This window comes from Notamacropus eugenii, chromosome 5 (assembly GCF_028372415.1).
Source record: "Notamacropus eugenii isolate mMacEug1 chromosome 5, mMacEug1.pri_v2, whole genome shotgun sequence".
NCBI classification, from domain to species: Eukaryota; Metazoa; Chordata; class Mammalia; order Diprotodontia; family Macropodidae; genus Notamacropus; species Notamacropus eugenii.
The window spans coordinates 20,944,294-20,963,947 of NC_092876.1; the positions used below are offsets into that span (position 1 = coordinate 20,944,294).

Consider the following 19,654-nt stretch of genomic DNA (forward strand, 5'->3'; position numbering starts at 1 on the left):
TTCTATTTTTTCTGAATTTTGAAGATTTTTATACTCTTCCGTGTGTGTGTGTGTTCCCACAAGTATTAGCCCTCATCCCCCATCCAATTCTTCTGTATCGTTTCTTCCTCTTAAACATCATTGGTATAAAATACTCTTTTTAGCTTTTCCTAAAAGGTTTTACTTTTCAAATTCCTATCCAATTAGGTTTTCCCCAATCTTATCAGCTACCCAATTATTAATAAGAATCTTAGACATAGATTTTATATACATAAAAAATAAACTGTCCTAATGGATCCCTTATAATCAGTCTTTGATATGTACCTTATATTTCTCTTGGGTCTTGTATGTCAAATCTTCTATTAAGTTTGGAATTTTTAAAAAAGAAACTCTTGTAAGTCTGAGAATTTGTCAAATGTCCATTTTCTTTCCATTCAGAATAATACTTAACCTTGCAGGGTATGATATTTTTGGTCAGAACCCCAGTTCTTTTTCTTTTTCATGTATTATGTTCCAAGACATGCAGTCCTTTAATGTCCTGCTAGGTCTTGTGTGAGTCTAATTGTGGCACCACCATATTTAAATTCTTTTCACCTTGACTTCTTTAGAAGTTCTATTATTTTAGAGTCTCATGTAGATAAAAATCTCATTTGTCATTTTAAGACCTGATTTATCTTTTCATAATTTGTGTCTCAGTTTTAGCTTCCTTTTTTCTGATATTGAACTTTGGGGCCAATTACAGAATCTATTAGACTTTCCCTGATGTTTTAGATTCCCCAGAATTTACAAAATTATCTCTTCAATAGGTGTTCTGAGTCAGGATTCTTGACTGCACCGCATGTATTCATGGGATGAAGAGTCACTAGAGGAAGGCCATGCTTTTCTTCACTGATAATTTATGTCTTGGATCCCTAACTTGCTCTTCTCAGAAGTCCTTGCACATCTCTTTTCTTTCCCATCCTTACTAGCTGTGTGACCCCAGGCATGTCACTTACATGTGTTAGCCTTGTGTTCATCCTTCATTTTTGAAGAGGACCATGACATCAGAGATAGGATGACATGACTTGCACTTGAGTTGGTTTTGAGTGAGGGAGGGCTGTGCAACTTCACCAGCCTCACTCTCTCCTCCAGAGTCATCTGGGTCCAGTGGCCTGATAGACATCAGGATGACTGGAGATGGCCCAGGATGCAATGGGAGTGCTTGGCCTTTTAGGCTAAGGCCTCTTCAGGTAGTCACTTAAAGTGAGGTAAAGCCCATTCATTTAATAGGCCTCTTTAAAAAGGAGTAGGGGGTGGCCCCTTTAATAGAAAAGAAGAAATAAATAGATAAATCACTCTGGGAGGGCTGGTGCCTGAGGGTTGTTGTTTGGAAGAGAAACTGTTACTATTGACATTCACTCTAAGCCAGTTGGGTCCAAAACCAGCTGTTGAGTGGAGGTTGGGGAGCGATCCTTCCCTGTTCAGTCCAGGAGCTTCAGAGTGCATGGGGTGCAAGGCTTTAGGGGAGACAAGAAGGGAAGGGAAGGGAGGGGAGGAAAAGGGAGTTACCCTGCTAGCTCGGTCCCCATTTAGGCAGCTTTGTTTACTCACAGGTTGTGTTCCTCCTTCCTTTTCAAGGAGGACCATGACATCGAGAAATGATGGGAGGTCTATGCAAGGTCACCAGCCTCACTTATTGGGAATGCATTAAAGAGAGAACAATGGATACCTATCCAGAAGGGTCTTTTAAGTTCAGAAAGAAATAGGAGGCTAAGGGGATGAGGAGGAGGGAGAGGATAAAGGAGGAAATTTTAGAGGGAACCCTACACAGCCTGTCTGGGGTAAGGAAAGACCAATATACATACATTTAGAAAGGAATACAAGTCTCAATTTGTATAAAAACAAGATAAGGGAATAAGATGGGGGATGTATAGAAGGGTTTCTAGATAAACAACCGTGGGATGAAGGGGGAATACCATTTGGAGGGCTATGAAAGTCTTTTAAATTCAGAAAGAAACAACAGGAAGGAGAAAGGGTGGGAGGGAGGGCATAAAGAGAGGGATTGTGGAACAGACATAGGTATGCATGCATGCGTATTGATTGGGAGGTGTGTGTGTTCAGTTTCAATTGGAACCTTTTTTGGGGATAAAATGATAAATAAATTCCTGATCTGTTGTAAAAAGAAACTGTCTACATGTTTTGGGGAAAAACAATACTATTTAAAAGTAAATAAGAGCTATCTTGTTCCATGGGTGCATTAATCAGTGGCATCCCATTCAAACACTGAAGCAAGATTTATCTCGTTTCCCATTTTCCATCCTTCCCTTTTTCACTTTTTCTATTCTCCTTTAGGTCCTCTTATTCCTAGCAGACTATAGGATCAAATTTCTTTTCCTTGTTAGCCTTTGGCTTGATTCAGGTACATCCCATATCCCCCTCTGAGTTTCTTTCCCTCTTATTCATGCCTCTTCACTTTCTGTAATTTAGTTCCAGAAAAACCTCAGTTCATCTGGAGGATACGCAATATCCATCTAAAAGGATTCTCTTTCTCCCACTTTCTCTTTTTCATTGTGGCTTTCACCTTGGTGTCCACATATGCATTGAGAAACAATTCTCCTAATCCCTACTCTTTTATTTTGTTGGTTTTCTTGTACTTGGTTTCTCTTGTGTTCTGTGCTTCTGTTGTCTCAGTGGTTTGAGAAGCAAAGAATTTCTCTCAGCCTGGTTTTCTTTCTAGGAATGTTTTGAATACCCCTTTCTTTTGGAGGGTGCATCTAGTTTTCATTTATAGTTTGATGACGATTCTTTAAATGTTTGAGAGAATTCACTTGTAATAGTTACCTGGTAAACCCTGTATACAATCTTGGGGTGCTGTGGTTCCCCTTGACAACGTTTAGAGTCGATAGAGCAGGTGCAGGTGTGAAAGGATTCACTTAGACCTCCTCTGTGTGGCGCCATTGAGGGGTTTATTTTAGGTGAGAAAGCAGCACTGGTCTCCCAGCAAGAAAGCTAAGTGAGACCCTGATATTTGGGGGGGTTATGCTTTTATAGAGGTTTCAGAGAGGGGATGGAACTCTAGAGATTTTCATGGAGGTTAAAGCTGAGGCACAGGATGAGGAATATGGATGACTGGATAGGAGAGGCAAAATAAGGGAACCAAAGGAAATTTTATGACCCAGGATAAGAGGAGCCAAGGTCAGAATAAGGCATGTTGAACTGAAAATTTGGTTAGAAGAGGCAACAGGCAAATACATATAGTTTATTCCCTTAAAGCTAGCGGTTACATGGCCATGCAGTCAGAAGGAACCCCTCTGACTGCCAAATGGAAGAATGAGCAGGCTTAAATACGCTTTTCCATGAGACAGGGATTTTCTTAGTTGTATAAGTTATACATTCAATGAGAGCAGACAATTAACAAGGTATAGTCAGTGGGAAATTTATATTCTAGGATATCTGTTTTCCTCCATCTCAGCATATCTAGATAATAAAAATCCCACCATTCTGGTTGTAGGCATCCTGTCATAAACAGGTCTTTGAAGTTGCTGACACAGGAAAGGGCATTTTTAAAGCAAAACAAAGCAATCTGATTGATTAGTTCAGGCTTTGACCCTTATTAAAAGTCAAAAATGATATTAAATGTTATCAGGGGAAATATTATGGTTTAAGGATTTAAGGACAAGGCAGGAGGATACAGGTTAAAGAATAAAGGAGGCAGGGGACACAGGATATGGGAGACAAAGGCATGTCTTTTGATACTGGTTCAACATAATGGGGGAAGGATTTTAGGGCTCCTTCAGGTTACAGAATAAACTAGGGGCTACACAAAGTACTGGAAAAGCCACTCTTAATATTCTTTTTAGCCCTCAGGGCACTGTTTGTAGCTGCACCACCCAGGGTAAGGGAGAGTCAAAGGAGACTGAAGGAGAACCAGGTCCCAGGCACAGTACTAAGCACAGGGATACAAAGAGGCATCAGGGGCGGGGGCGGGTCTGGGGTCAGATTCCCCACCTCAAAAGGAGAAGGGGTCTTTGCTTGGAGGCAGCTCTGCATTATTGGGGCGGGGACGGCAGCTCTGAACCCAGGCCACTCAACTGACCCAGAGAGCCTTGGATGTTGCGCCCGCCCCCTTTAATCCACCCCCCCCCCCAACCCCGGGCTAGGAGGAGCCAAGATTTACCTGGCCTGGCTGGGGAGGCAAAGGGGCGGAGGGAGGAGGGATATAAATTCTGGGGACTCCAGTCTCTTCCTTCCCCCCGCTCTGTAGCAGGACCCAGGAGACGTCCAACAACCCGGAGTCTTTGGCCAGAGAAAGTAAGTCTGGGGTTTAGGTGCCCCCCCCCTCACCCCCTGGTATTCGCAGCCCTGCAGGGTCCGCTGTCCCCCCACTTCGGGACCAGTAACTGAAGCATTTAGTTTTTGGTCCCCCCTCCCCAAGAAATCCACCCTTTCTCCCTAGAGAGAACCGTCCTGCAGTCTGCCCCCATCCCTAGGTTGGGAGGCTGCCTGGTAGAGTTGGGGAAGAGCTCTGCATTTGGGATCAGGACCTGGGTTCGAATCCAGCTTCCCAGGTCCCAGTACTAGGCTAGGCAGTGCTTTACATGTGACATCTCTTTGACCTTCACAAAAGCCCTGCCAGACGGGCTGTTCTCCCCATTCGCAGATGAGGACACTGAGCTTGAGAGGGGCAGTGACTTTATCAGTCTTAGCCAGGATCTGTCTGAGGGAGGATTCTCTCAGTTCTGGTTCCAGACTCTCCACTTAGCCTTGGCTGGTAAGTCACTGAACCTCAGTGTCCTCCATAAAACGTGGGGTAGACTTGGTGATCTCTAACTAAGCCCCTTTCAGGTGTCAGATATACATGCATTTCCTCGGAAAAAAGTAAACAGAAAAAACTCCCAACTGAGGAATGTTGAGAATTGGAAGGATTTGAGAAAATGATCTTGAAATTCCCGAATAGATCTATGACCCAGGCTGGACTCCTGGCTGTTCCTCAATGCCCCTGTGACCCTTGAGAAATCAGTGACCTCTCTGAGCTTTGCCATGAGGAAACGGAGGCAAATAGGGTTAAGGGTCTTACCCAGGGTCACACAGCTAGCGTTTGAGATTGGAATATTTTCTTAAGTCTGACTCTGGACCAGGCACTCTGTCCAGGTTAACACCTAATAGGTGCTTAATTGATGTTTTTTTGATTGATTGGCTGTTCAGCCTTATTGTCTGAGGGGGGCATGGAAGTTGGTGATCCCTGAAGGTCGTCCTTATCTTAGATCTTAGGAGCCTTGGTGCTGTGAGCCCTTTCTGACCAAGCTCAGCTTTACTTCTAAGTGCCCAGTGGGCAGGGACTGGGATCCTCAGAGCCAAGGAATCTGTGACTGCCTCTTAAATGACTGTGGACCTGGAAGTTGGCTCTCAATTCCTCTCCCTCTCCCAGTGAATGACTGACTGAATGAAAAGTCATTTATTCAGCTTGTCCTTAATCCACGCCCGTATCTGCAGTAGCAGATATAGACTCTAGCACCAGAGCAAAGATCTGCCCCCCATTAGCCTACCCCATTACTGGAGCTGGCCTTTGGAAAGCCTTTCCTGACAATCCAGGTCTTTTCCTTTGCTGAGCCCGGGACTGCAGAGGGAATGGGAGTGTGGGGGTTGGGGAATCGCCCCTCCTCCCACCTCAGACCCTTCCCCCATTCCGTTGGATTAGCTTTTATTGTTGTTACAATTCACACCCCCTTCCCACTCCCCCAGATTCTGGAATTCCCTTTTCTCCTCCCTCATTTCTCTTGGCCTTCATTACTGAATCCTCACATCCATCCACATTTCTCAACCCCCCCCTTCTCTTGAGAATGGATTGATTAGAAGGGGCTTGGGGCTGCTGTTCATTCAGACTCCCCCTGCCCTACCATTCTAGTTTTTTTAATTTTGAAAGCCCAGATCCCCTGAGGTCTCTTTGTTTTCATATGTAAAATACACTGGAGCCTCCCTGTTGCCTTCTGGCCTTTGTTGGAGTTCTGCTGGGACAAGGAAATGCTAATGGTTCTCCCCAGTTTTGTCCAAATCCCTCCTTCTCTCGAGTGCATCCCACCCACCCCCAGCCCTGAGTTTTTGTTCTTTTGTGTGGTCCATAGCTCCATGATCCGTTCCTCCTCCCACTTTTCTTACAAAGTTCCTTGGTCTGCCAGTTAATTTCTGGGGAGAGAAAAATGTCCTGGGGGAGTTTACCCTCTATAGGAATGCTGTGGGGGTTGCTACATAATTTATGCATATTCGGAGCTCTGTGGGGTGGAGTGCCTGTCTTCTGGGAGATGATCCCAGATGTCTGAATATCAGAGATGGCCTGGATCTTGGAAATATTGCAGATCATTTATCTCTTCTCAGTGATAATGTTTAATATAAAATTTTGGAATAATCTCTTTGTTCTCTCTGAAGCAAACTCAGAGAGTGCCTCTTCCTATGTCAGCAAAAGCCAGCCAAGGCCGACTCTACACTCCTTAAGGAGACCTTTAACCTAAGACACTATATCTTGAATAATGAGACTTTCCTTTGAATCTTATTATCTGTAGACATATACTATGTTATGGCATATTAATGGTAAAGAAAATATAGACATCTTAGGTCGTAATTTCTATTGAACATTGTTTACCCTTTCCTATGTCAATTATGTGTTTAGGGGAGGAAGCCTGCCACTTACTAGTGGTGGGGTTTCTTTCCTTATCACCGAGACATATGCTTACCCAGCCTGAAATCTCAAGGCCTGACTAACATTGCTTTGTTAATTGTCCTGCCTTACTGAATTTATGATTTGCTTAATTAGGAGAGTTTCCTTCTCATGGCAAAATGTACTTAAGACAGATGATTTCTGTACTAGGTAGTCAGAGTCACCTCTGACTCCATAGCGCTATGTAACTGTTTTCTTTATGGGGAATTGATCAATTAATTAATTAAATCATAAAATGTATGCATTTAGCCATGTTGCCTTTTCTCTAACCAAGTTTTCAGGTCAACATCAGTGACTTGCTGAAGGTGTCTCTGCCAGCCGGGTCTGAGGCAGGGCTTAGATCCTGGCCCTCCTGACTTGGACTCTGGCTCTCCACTCATAACAATTGAAGAATTGCTTTAATGAAGCCTGTAGAGACAGAGGAGACACATGGAAGGTAATCTGTGAGGAAGGCTCTAGCAGCTGGGGATGGAGGAAGAAAACCAGGGCAAGCCTGAAGAAAGGAGGATTTGAGCGCCATCCTGAAGGATGCTAATGTTGAGGGGGAAGGGAGGAGCCTTTCTGGCTGTAGGGAGCAGAACCTGGGGATAGTTTTCTGTTTTGTCTCAGTGTGGAGAAGGGCTAGAAAGGCTGGCATTTTAGGAGTCTTGTGTCTGAAAGGGGAATAATAAAAGGATTGAGAGGTCTGCAGCTCACTTGTATTCCATCTCAAGGGTTCTCATTTTCCAATCTGAGGAATTAAGGGCTTAGATTAGATGACATACTATCTCATTTGTACAGGGCATAGGGTTTGCAAAAGTCTTGTTCTCTGTTACAAAGGCTGTATTGCTATAGAGGAGTGCAATACCTTGGTCGAATGTGAACTCGGGTCTTTTTTCCAGCTGGGCAAGTTGATAGAGAAATGGACAGAGGCCCTTGTGTGGAAGACTCACCATCCTGAGTTCAAATCTAGTGGAAGAACACTTACTGGTTGTGTGACCCTGGGCAAGTCACCTAACTCTGTTTTCTTTAGTTTCCTCATCTGCAAAAGGAACTGGAGAAGGAAATGCCAAGGCACTCCAGTGTCTCTGCCCAGAAAAGTTAAAGTGGTCGTTTGTAGCACTCAGTTGACTGAAGAGCTAACTCAAAATATGAAATGCCCACATCTCCCCCATCTTTAAAACACTTCCTTTAGCCCTTTCATCCCTAAGCTTATCCTTTTTCCTCCCTTTCAAAGGCAAATACTTAACCAGAAAGCCTTGACCTCTGTGTGAGGCAGCTGGTAGGGCAGTGACCACAGCAAGGGCTTAGTGCCAGGGGCATCTGAGTTTAAAGATGGCCTCAGACACTACTTGTGACCTTGAGCTAGTGACTTAACCATTGTTTTCCTCAAAAAAAAAGTAAAAGAACAAGTCCCAGTATGGATGGTCTCTCCTATTCCCACCCCCTTCCCTCCCTTCTCCACCTCCTGCAAATCAGGTGTCATTCAGACAGCTGAAAGCCATGGTTTCCTTATTGCTGAAGACCCTAGCCCCTTCTTTGGCTTTTTCCTGACTTCCCTGTAGCTATTGTTATGTTCAGCCATCACTGCTTGTTCAACAAACACTTGTTCTGGAAGATTCTCTCTTTTCCTGAATCTCCTCCTGCCTATTGGACTGATAACCAAGGGATCCATAGGTCCTTAGAAAGTCCTTCCTCTGATCTGACTTGGTCTCCTTTTCTCCCCTCCCACTTCCTTCCCTGTGGGGTTAACTCTCCCTCAGTCCTGGCCCTGCTTTTTTGTAGCTAACGCTGTCATCTCCATGAAGGGACATAGCTGGGTGGTGCAGTGGGTAGTCGTGGACCTCAGTCAGCTAGACCCGAATTCAAACCCTGCCTCAGATACCCATCAGCTGTGTCAGGTCACTTGATCTGTTAGCTTCAGTTTCCTCCTGTATGGGTTCCAAACAGTGCACTGGGGCAGAAGGGAGAAGCAGTGTCTCACCTGAAGCAAGTTGAGGTTACTGTCGGGAAATCCTTAGCCCAGAGTTCCTAAGAACCTCCTGGAGAGAAATGAAAACAATAAAAGCTAGCATTTATATCACACCCATGTGCCTGGCATTGCTAGGCACTTGGCCAGTGCAATTCTCAGAGCAGTCTTTGGGAGGAGGTGCCATTATTCTAGCCCCTTAATTTATTTAATTCGTTGAATTTTTAAATGGTTTACTTTTATTATAGAACCCAAAATAGAAAACTCATTCCAAGGCTTCAATTTAGGTTGACAGTCCTGAATGTGGTCCATTTTCTCACTCTTTCTGGTGGTGGTCATCACAGCATTACCTGAGTATTGACTTACTGACTTTTCCCAACAAGAATACTTTGCCTACAGTGGATTTAAAAGCTTATCGAAGTGGAAATTAACAGAATCTAGCTTTTTTGTACAATCCATTTAAGCCACCCTTTTAAAGCATGATTGCCATTCCCATGTATGTTAAGCAATATAGTCTTTTAAAAGCAGCGTTGAATTGATCCTCAGTTCACATAAATTCAAATTTTATTCCATTGACAGCTCATATGCAGAAAAAATGGACAGCACTCCATGTGATTTTGTTTTTTCAGCTTTACCTCTTCTTCCACAAGCTACCTTAAGGAAGGTAAACTACTTAGCTAATATGAAAACTTTTACCTTAACTGTCTAAATTCTATATACTCACACCTTTTAACTGTATTACCAAGTTGTGACCTGTTGGAGACCAGTACTTTAGCCTGGGCCCCCTCACCCCACGAGAAAGCCCCACCCCCATTAGCCTGTTCCGGGACAAGCTGAACCACAAGACGTTCCTGCCAGCAGATGTCCTGACTACAGAATGTTTTAGTACCGCCCCGGAAAGCCCCTGGGGCCAGTTCCTCCTATACCTATCCCCCCTCTGTCCTATAAAAGCTTGCAGCCCTAATAATAAAATCAGACCTTGCTTACCATCCTTTTGGTCTCACTCCTCTTTTCACCCATCCCCTTCAGGTAGGCATTCTCCTCGATCTCCCCACTCATACTGGCCCTGCAGGTCGGGGCAAGTGGCGCCCAGACGTGGGGCTCGAGGTCCGGACTTCTGCCAGGCGGACCAACATTGAGAGACGATTCGTCGCGACCCCTTCCTTCTCATCGCTCATGAAGAGCCCCTGCGTTTTGGTAAGTTGAGTTTCGTCCGCCTCATTCTAATCATGGGTTCCAACCTTTCCAAGGAACAGGTCTTTATCCATGACCTTAAGCATGCCCTTAAAGATAGAGGAGTTAAGGTTAAGAAAAAGGACTTAGTGAACTTCTTTCTTTTTGTCGATGAGGTCTGTCCCTGGTTTATTGTTAACGGGCCGGACATCCATCCGGGCAAGTGGCAAAAGGCTGGGAGAGAGCTTAATAAGAAATTGCAAACTGAGGGCCCGGAGGCCGTCTCGGACCCCTTCTGCCTTTTCCTATTGGGGAATCATTAGAGACATAGTGGAGTCCGCCTCCGGAGATCCGGGTGAGCGACAGCTTCTTTCGTTGGCAGAGTTTTGCTTGCGCCCTTTGTCACGGGCCGCCTCTGTTTAGTCACTAGAGCGCCCCTTACCATGGGCGGCTTCTGTAAAATCACTAGCTTCAATAGCCAAAAGTCCCCCAAGGCCCCCGTCTGTGGTCATTGACATTCCGCCAGAGCCACCAAAGCCCATTTATCCTCCCCTCCCTACAGGGCCCCGCCCTACAACCGAGTCCCTAACTTTCCCTATTATTACTAAACACAAGACCCCTCCCTTAAAGAAGCCTGACCCTGATACGTTAGATCCCGGGGATGAAGCGGAACTTGAGGATGAGGCTGCCTGATATAATGATCCCGATTGGCCCGCTCTTCAACATCTGCCTCCTCCTTACTTATCCCAAACCTGCGCCCCTGTACTTTTGCCCCCTGTTCCCACTCCCTCGGTCCTTACTAATGCTAGACACCAACTTTCCACCCAGGTTAAGGAGCTCCGAGAAGTCTTAGACCTACAAAAGCAATATGTACAGCTCTCTTCGGAGTTGAGTTCCCTGCAGCACTCCCTCCAGAGCTCAGTCATTCTTTCTCCCAGTAAGCCCCAGTCGACCAAGGACCCGTCCAACAGGACTGGCGCTAAGACTAAAAACTCAAAACAAGCGCAGCCCATGATGTTCCCCGTTATAACTCGGTCCCGCCGACTTGGGCCCCCACAAACCCCTGGGGCGGGTGAACTTACAGACTCCTCCGCGAGTGAGGGAGAGGAGGAGGAAGAGGAAAAGAAGGAGGAGGAGGAGGAGGAAGAGGAGGGAGAAGAAGGGCAGAGCAGTAGGAAGGCGGAACGGGAACGGCCGGAATACGGAAATTGCATTTTAAGGGGCTTAAAGATCTCAATGCCGCCGTTAAGGCATATGGCCCCAATGCCCCTTTCACCCTCTCCGCCCTCGAAGCCATGTCCCGTGGAGGGCATCTTTTGCCGGTGGAGTGGCTCCATGTGGTTCAGGCAGTTCTCTCACGGGGGCAATTTTTAACATGGAAGGCCGATTTTTACAATCGCTGCCAATCCACAGCGACGGCCAATCAAAAGTCCCCCAACTCCCCCGCTTCAAAATGGACCTATGAAAAGCTGAGTGGTCAAGGCAAATATGCAGGTGAGGCCAAGCAACGCCGCCTTCCCATAGGTCTCTTGGCGCGCTTTACCAACCTTTGGTTCTCCTCTTGCCCCGCTTAATAAAATAATACAAGGGACTCAGGAGGACTTTTCTGAATACGTTAGCAGGCTCCTGGAGGCCACTGAGCGTACCCTGGGTCAGGAGGCCTCTAATGATCAGCTTGTGAGGCGCCTGGCATATGAGAACTCCAATACTGCTTGTCGCTGTGCCTTGCGCGGGAAATGGAGGGATAAAACCCTAGAGGAGATGATCCGCCTCTGCAGAGACATAGATCCTTTTACTACAAAAATGTCCCAGGCTGTACATTTAGCTATCGGGGCGGCTCTCCAGCCGGGGGACTCCCAGAAGGGGTGTTTCCGCTGTGGGCAACCCGGTCACTTTGCCCGGCAGTGCCCCAGCTCGCCGGATACCCCTCCTCCTCCAACCCAAAATAGGGGTTCTCAACCTCCCACCCTCTGCCCCAGATGCAGGAAAGGGAAGCACTGGGCGAACACCTGTCGCTCAGCCACAGATGTCAATGGCCGCCCCCTGCAGGGAAACGGCCGGAGGGGCCAGCCCCGGGCCCGTCCTGCGGGCCTCGGGGACCAGCCCGCCCACACCCAACTCTACAGAGCCACTGCAGGAAGCGCAGGGGTGGACCTGTGTGCCGCCTCCACCACAATATTGACCCCTGAAGGTGGGGTGCATGTAATTTCTACAGGCATCTTTGGCCCCCCGCCCCCCAATTTTTATTTTTTTATTCTTGGTCGCGCTTCCACTACTATTAATGGCCTTCTAACCCACCCCTCCATTGTTGACAGTGATTATATGGGGGAAATCCAGATACTTGCTTCAACCCTACAGGGACCCCTCACTGTCTATCAGGGGCAACGCCTTGCGCAGGCTCTCCCGCTCCCCCTACAAACCCCGTACCCTGCCCTCACCACCGTTAGAGGCCACTCCAAGCCCGGGTCCTCAGACATCTATTGGGTTCAGGCCATTTCCCAGGATCGCCCCATGCTTACGCTTACCATTCAAGGCAGATCTTTTGAAGGAATATTAGATTCCGGAGCTGACTCAACTGTTATTTCAAAAGATAGCTGGCCGCCTTCTTGGCCCCTTCAACCATCCATGACGCACTTGCAGGGCATAGGCCAGTCCCATTATACTCTACAGAGTTCCCAATGGTTGCCCTGGCAAGACAAGGAGGGAAATAAAGGGACTGTCCGGCCTTTTGTGGTTCCCGGCCTACCTGTCAACTTATGGGGGAGGGATATTCTTTCTCAGATGGGGGTAATTATGTGCAGTCCAAATACGGTTGTGACCCGTCAGATGCTCTCCCAGGGATTTCTCCCAGGGCAAGGGCTAGGCAAAAGAGGGCAAGGACGACCGTCCCCAATTGTTGCTGAAGGAAGGAAAGGGCGAGCAGGCCTTGGCCTTGAATGCCCAGATAATCAGAACCATTTTTCGTGAGGGCCACGGGTCCTCCTGCACTCCAGGCAGATAGGATCTCGTGGAAAAATGACCTACCCATCTGGGTTGACCAGTGGCCCTTACCGAAGATAAAACTGGAAGCAGCATTCGCTTTAGTGCAGGAGCAATTAGCTGCAGGGCACATAGAACCGTCCACATCCCCGTGGAACACGCCCATTTTTGTTATCCAGAAAAGGTCAGGTAAGTGGCGGCTCTTTCATGATCACAATGGTTCCTATGGGGGCCCTTCAACCTGGGCTCCCCGCCCCTGTAGCCATACCACAAGGTTTCTCTAAGATTACAATTGACCTTAAGGATTGCTTCTTTTCCATTCCCCTCCACCCCTCCGATTGCCAGCGCTTCGCTTTCAGTGTTCCAATTACCAATTGTGTGGGCCCTTCCCCGCGTTTTCAGTGGAAAGTCTTGCCACAAGGCATGGCTAATAGCCCTACGCTGTGCCAAAAATATGTAGCACAAATAATTGACCCTTTTCGCTTGCAGTATCCCAAGCTTTATATCATCCATTATATGGATGATATCGTCCTTGCAGGTTCAGATGATGAGGAATTGACCCAGGTATCACAGGAGCTCATTAGGGCATTGGAAAATCGGGGCCTTAAAATTTCCCCCGATAAAATACAAACCTACCCCCCGCAGCTCTTCTTGGGGTTTGAACTTTTAGCTAATCGCATTCTCTCCCAGAAGGTTCGCTTGCGAGTAAGTCACCTTTGCTCCCTTAATGATTTCCAAAAGCTTCTGGGGGAATTGAATTGGCTCAGGCCTTATCTTAAGCTCACTACGGGGGAATTGAGACCCTTGTTTGATATTCTAAAAGGAGACTCCGACCCAAATTCACCCCGTTCTCTCACGCCGGAGGCCCGTAAGGCCCTTGCCTTAATTGAGCAAGCTATTCATGATCAACATATTGGGTATTACGCTCCTCTAAAACCTCTTTGGCTCTTAATTTTTTCTACCGCCTTTTCCCCCACTGGATTATTGTGGCAGGAGCATCCGTTGTTTTGGATTCATATGTCAGCTACACCTACAAAGATCCTCCCCTCCTACCCGCATTTAACGGCTGGCCTCCTGCGCCTAGGGCGAGAGGCAGCCCTTCGGCTTTTTGGTCGGGAACCAGATCATATTGTCTGCCCCTACACCGCTTGGCAGATTCAATGGCTGCTTCAGAATGATGACGATTGGGCAGTTAACTGCATTTCCTACCCAGGGATTATAGACAATCATTATCCCTCAGACAAGCTTGTCCAGTTCTTTCAGAAAACACCCGTTGTCTTCCCAAGGATTACCAAGGCGGAGCCCATCCGAGGCGCCCATTTGGCGTTCACTGATGGATCCGCCACAGGGAAGGCAGCCTTCAGTGTTGATGGGAAGGCCACCTCTTTTGACACACCCTTCATCTCTGCGCAGCTGGTGGAACTTGCAGCAGTCATCAAGGTTTTTGAATCTGTTCCGGGTCCTCTCAATATTTATACTGATAGCTCCTACATCGCACATTCGGTCCCTCTATTGGAAACTGTCCCGTATATTCTTCCCTCCACTAATGCGTCTCCTCTTTTTGCCACTCTTCAGCTGCTAATCCTCTCCCGTAAGCATCCCTTTTTCATTGGACATATTCGTGCCCACTCCGACCTCCCCGGGCCCCTTTCTGAAGGGAATGATCAGGTTGATCAGGCAACTCGTCGCATTTTACTTGCTCTGTCTACCTCTCCTGTTGCTGCTGCCACGCAAGCCCATAAGCTGCATCACCTTAATGCCCGTACACTTCGTCTCAAGTTCCCTATCACCCGGGAACAAGCCAGACAGATCGTGAAACAGTGCCCTGGCTGCCTGACTCTTCTCCCTGAACCTCATACTGGCATCAATCCCCGAGGTCTCATTCCCGGGGAGCTTTGGCAAATGGATGTCACTCATTACCTCCCTTTTGGTCGGCTTAAATATATTCATGTGCCCATTGATACCTTCAGTGGTTTCATCTTTGCCACCTTGCAACCTGGAGAGGCCACCAAACATGTCATTAATCACCTCATTAGTGCCTTGGCAGTCCTCCCGCAGCCCAAAATTCTTAAGACAGATAATGGCCCCGGCTACACCAGCTCTTCTTTCAGATCCTTTTGTACACAACTACATATTAAGCATGTAACTGGCATACCCTATAACCCTCAGGGGCAAGGAATTGTGGAAAGGGCCCATCAGACATTGAAAAACATGGTCCTGAAATTACAGTCAGGGGGGGAAGTTCTTTATGCCAGAGCTGGCAATGCCAAAACGTTGCTCAATCACGCCCTTTTTGTTTTAAATTTTCTCACCCTTGACGCTGCGGCAAAGAGTGCAGCAGACCGCCTTTGGCATTCCTCTACGGCCCAAACCTACGCTCAGGCAAAATGGAAAGATCCCCTTCTTGGCAAATGGCAGGGCCCTGATCCTATGTTAATCTGGGGCAAAGGCCATGCTTGTATTTATGATTCAAAGTGCCAAAATGCTAGATGGTTGCCTGAAAGGCTGATCAAGTTGATGGACAAGCCAGATGTTTACAATACCGTGCAGGGGACTACACCTCCCTGAGACACATCTGTTTTTCTTTTCCTGTTTTTCAGGAGATGACAATTCTAGCATTTCTCCTCCTGCTCCATGGAAGCCACGGCGGTTTTCAATCTCCTGACCCAGAAGCTCTTAGCCGTACCCTCTTTGGGAGCCCTTGTGACTGCGGCGGGGGTACGGTCACTGTCCGCCCTAACACCTATACGCGAATGATCGATTGTACGGACAGGACGGCCTACCTCGCTTACCGTCATACGGCCACAGGCATCTCCAAACAAACCTGGAAATGCGTAAGAAAACCCCGAGTCATCCCTCCAAATGGTGACCAGCCTGGGCCCTGCCCCACTGATTGCAAGTACCTTGAGGCCTTGCACTCTACATGCTACAGCTCCACCCAGCAGTGCAGTAGTGCCTCAGGGACAGTATATCTTACTGCATTGCAGGAGAGGGAATATGCTGGCACTTTTGGAGGTGAATTAGGGATGAGCCCCAGCTCTCGTGGTACCACTAACAAACATGCTCAGGCTTCTTGCGGCAAGGAAAATATTGGAAAGAATGTCTGTTGGCCCCCCCGTGCACCCACCCATATTTCTGATGGGGGTGGCCCCACGGACCAGATTAGAGAATTTGAGGTAAGGGAACGTATAAACGAGATTATTAGAAGCATGTACCCCCCTATTCATTATCACCCGCTCGCATTGCCAAAATCCAGGGGGACGGACCTTGATGTCCAGACCTCGGAAATTCTTAAAGCTACGCTCAAGGCTCTTAATTATTCTAATCCCAAATTAGCAGCAAATTGTTGGCTGTGCATGGCCCTTGGTATGCCTATGCCCCTAGCTATTTTGTCTAAAAATGGTACTACTTCTACAAATTGCACCCTCAGCCCGCCTTTTAGGATTCAGCCCGTAGATCTCCTTCCCTCCCCCTGTATTCAAGCCCCATTCCGGAACTCTACCTTCGATATTGATGTTGGCTTCGCGACCTTTGCCAACTGCTCTGAAATCCTTAATCACACTTCTCAGGAACCCCTCTGCCCACTAACAGGTCAACTCTTTGTCTGCGGGGGCAATATGGCCTACTCTGCCCTCCCCCAGAATTGGACAGGACTCTGCGCACAAATATCAATCCTCCCCGATATTGACATTATTCCAGGGGATGAACCTGTCCCACTGCCCAGTCTAGATTACATTGCTGGGAGACCTAAAAGGGCCGTGGTATTTATCCCCCTTCTTGTGGGACTTGGAATAACGGGGGCGCTTGCCACCGGCACTGCCGGTCTGAGTGTCGACGTAGACTCCTATACAAAATTGTCCCATCAATTGATTAATGATGTGCATACCCTCTCAGGGACTATAAATGACCTTCAAGACCAGATTGATTCTCTGGCAGGAGTTGTTCTTCAAAATAGGAGAGGCCTAGATTTACTAACGGCAGAACAAGGGGGAATTTGTTTAGCCTTACAAGAAAGGTGTTGCTTCTATGCAAATAAATCTGGGATAGTTCGGGATAAAATCAAAAAACTACAGGAGGATCTGGTTAGAAGACGTAAAGAACTTTTCGAAAATCCCCTCTGGAGTGGCTTGAATGGAGTCCTCCCATACCTCCTCCCTCTCCTTGGACCCTTGATTGGTCTTCTCCTACTTCTTTCTTTTGGGCCCTGGGCTTTTAGTAGACTAACCTCTTTCATTAAAACGCAGATTGAGGCTTCTCTTAAAAGCCCTATCAATATCCATTATCATCGCCTGGCATCTCTGGGGGACCCTGCGGACAACGAGGAGGACGGACTTCAGTTCTCCAAACTTGTGCAGTCGGAGTCCCGCTGCATGCAGTGGTGGAAGGCTTTCAGGGAAAAGCGTAGGGCAGCAGCTGTGAGAAAGCCCATGACGGGAATATTGAGGCCCCATGCATCAGGAAGATAGGTGCAGCTGCAGTGGTTCCCCATGACGGGAGTAGAGCGAGGCCGCTGTGGTATGACCACTGCGGGGTCCCCTCGCCTGGCCTAAGACAGGGATGCTGCCTTAACGCACCCTGAGCATGGAAGCCGGCCTCATAGCCTAAGACAGGCCTCTCACCTGCATTACTTAAATAAAACGGGGGACATGTTGGAGACCAGTACTTTAGCCTGGGCCCCCTCACCCCATGAGAAAGCCACACCCCCAGTAGCCTGTTCTGGGACAAGCTGAACCACAAGACGTTCCTGCCAGCAGATGTCCTGACTACAGAATGTTTTAGTACCGCCCTGGAAAGCCCCTGGGGCCAGTTCCTCCTATACCTATCCCCTCTCTGTCCTATAAAAGCTTGCAGCCCTAATAATAAAATCAGACCTTGCTTACCACCCTTTTGGTCTCACTCCTCTTTTCACCCATCCCCTTCATGTAGGCATTCTCCTCGATCTTCCCATTCATACTGGCCCTGCAGGTCGGGGCAGTGACCAGTTATCTAACAGTAGCACAAAGTTTTTAACCTGTCTAGCCTGTAGCTTTATTGCGGGAAAGGTATGACTCAGATGTATCTTACTGGCATGTTTGAAATGCATTTTTAAAACAACCAGACATAAAAACGTGAAGGCCATTTAAACAGTAACATGATACACATCTACCACAGACCGTACAGAACAGATTTTAAAATGCTTATTGTAAACAAGGGATAAGAGCTCACTTGCTTAGATATTTGAAATACAACTTTATGATCTAAACAGGAAAAGAATGAAAATGGCAGTAAAGAATGAGATTCAGCACTGAATATTGTGATAGAACTGTAGCAGTCTTATATTTGAAACTCAAGGGGATCATTGTGGCTCAAAACAGCTAAATACGGACTAAAATATGAATTAGATATTTTTGAAACTGCCACATTCACTCCGAAGCCCATTCATTTTCTTCAGCATCCCAAAGATTAAGCATAGGTTCTGCTCAGGTATATTAATAAAGTGGCAAACACGTTACACCAGTGACATCACAGGACAGGTGCCTATAAAACTGGACCTCTTGACACTGGACTCTAGCTTCATTCCCTTACGGGTCATCACCTTCAGGGAGCGCAGTTGTCTGAGCAATCTGTAAGTCCTACTCATACTGCGCGGCCACTGCTGGATCCATGACAACCTCTGGAGGTGTAATAGTGGGCATGGCAATAAACTCCAAATTGAGGTCTCCAATAAGTTTTCTAGCAAGCCTAAGGAAGGGCATCTCAAAGTTGTAGTTATTTTTGACTGAGATGTCATAGTACTGGAGATTCTTCTTCCTATGGAAGACAATTGATTTCGCCTTGACTTTTCTGTCCTTAATATCCACTTTGTTGCCACACAACATTATAGGGACATTGTCTCAGTACCAGATCTCTATGCCAGTTAGGTATATTCTTGTAAGTAACTCTTGATGTTACATCCAATGTTATATTGGCACCCTGAGCTTGGAGACCACCAAATTTCTTTTGGCCAACTGTATCCCATACGTTGAATTTAATAGGACCTCTGTTAGTATGAAACACAAGAGCATGGACCTCAACACCCAGGGTGGCTACATACTTCTCAAATTCACCAGTCAAGTGATGTTTTACAAATGTGGTTTTCCCAGTACCTCCCTCTCCAACTAATACAAGTTTGAATTACACTTGGGGGTCTCCTTGGGCGGCCATCGCGATGGTTCTTCCAGAGGTGTCTCAGTCTCCACCTGACTGAATGCTCACCACTTTATAATTGAGGAAACTGAGACAAACAGGTCTAGTGACTTTTCCAGAGTCAAACAGCTAGGATTTATAAGCACTTGCTTTAGAGTTTTCCCCTGACTGCCACAGGTACAGACTCTAATTCTCTCTCTGTGTCTTTTTCTGTGTCTCTGTCTGTGCCTTTGTCTGTTTCTCTGTCTGTGTCTCTCACACACACACAGTCTGCACAAAAAGCCCTCTCTGCCTCTGTGTGTGTGTGTGTGTCTCTCTCTCTGATTTAATGGCCAACATGAAGAGGACTTTCATATTAGTTGTAATTGGGAACTTCTGCAGAGCAAGGAAATGAAACCAGTTCTGAGGAGTTTCTTTAACAACCACCCTTCACACACACACACCCCCTCCCACCTGGCAGATACTCCTGGGAATCCTGTGTAATAGGGTGACTAGTGTAAATGAGGTTGGAGGGGCCTGGAGCAGTGAGTTCTGAGGAATCCATGCCCATGTTGCCATTTCTAGGATGTTCCCAAGAAAGACATCCTTCTGCCTTCAAGGCCCCATTGCTCTCCTATCCCTTGTTTTGGCTCCTGGGGGTGGGGGAGGGGGCTGGACAAGGAAGTGTGATCTCTAGTGAAGACAAGCCATCTCACCTACCTCCCTGAAGCCAGATGGAA

The 19,654-nt window shown here is 47.1% G+C and overlaps 1 protein-coding gene and 1 pseudogene across 3 annotated transcripts; one reads left to right on the top strand and one right to left on the bottom strand.

Annotated features, from left to right (window-relative positions):
• Nucleotides 1-6,991: 6,991 nt before the first annotated feature.
• Nucleotides 6,992-17,654, top strand: LOC140508342 (syncytin-1-like). 3 transcript variants are annotated; one of them, XM_072616187.1, is made up of 5 exons: nt 6,992-7,106; nt 9,198-9,282; nt 9,648-9,815; nt 15,371-15,604; nt 17,015-17,654. In XM_072616187.1, exons 1-5 carry the CDS (start codon nt 7,072-7,074, stop codon nt 17,234-17,236), a joined length of 744 nt encoding a protein of 247 aa, XP_072472288.1. In that variant the 5' UTR covers nt 6,992-7,071; the 3' UTR covers nt 17,237-17,654. The 3 variants fall into 3 exon arrangements, with proteins under 3 accessions (XP_072472288.1, XP_072472286.1, XP_072472287.1); XM_072616186.1 differs by having other exon boundaries at nt 6,994-7,106; nt 15,371-15,946; XM_072616185.1 differs by having other exon boundaries at nt 15,371-17,654.
• A 677-nt stretch (nt 17,655-18,331) lies between these two features.
• Nucleotides 18,332-18,956, bottom strand: LOC140507388 (GTP-binding nuclear protein Ran pseudogene; annotated as a pseudogene).
• Nucleotides 18,957-19,654: the final 698 nt, after the last annotated feature.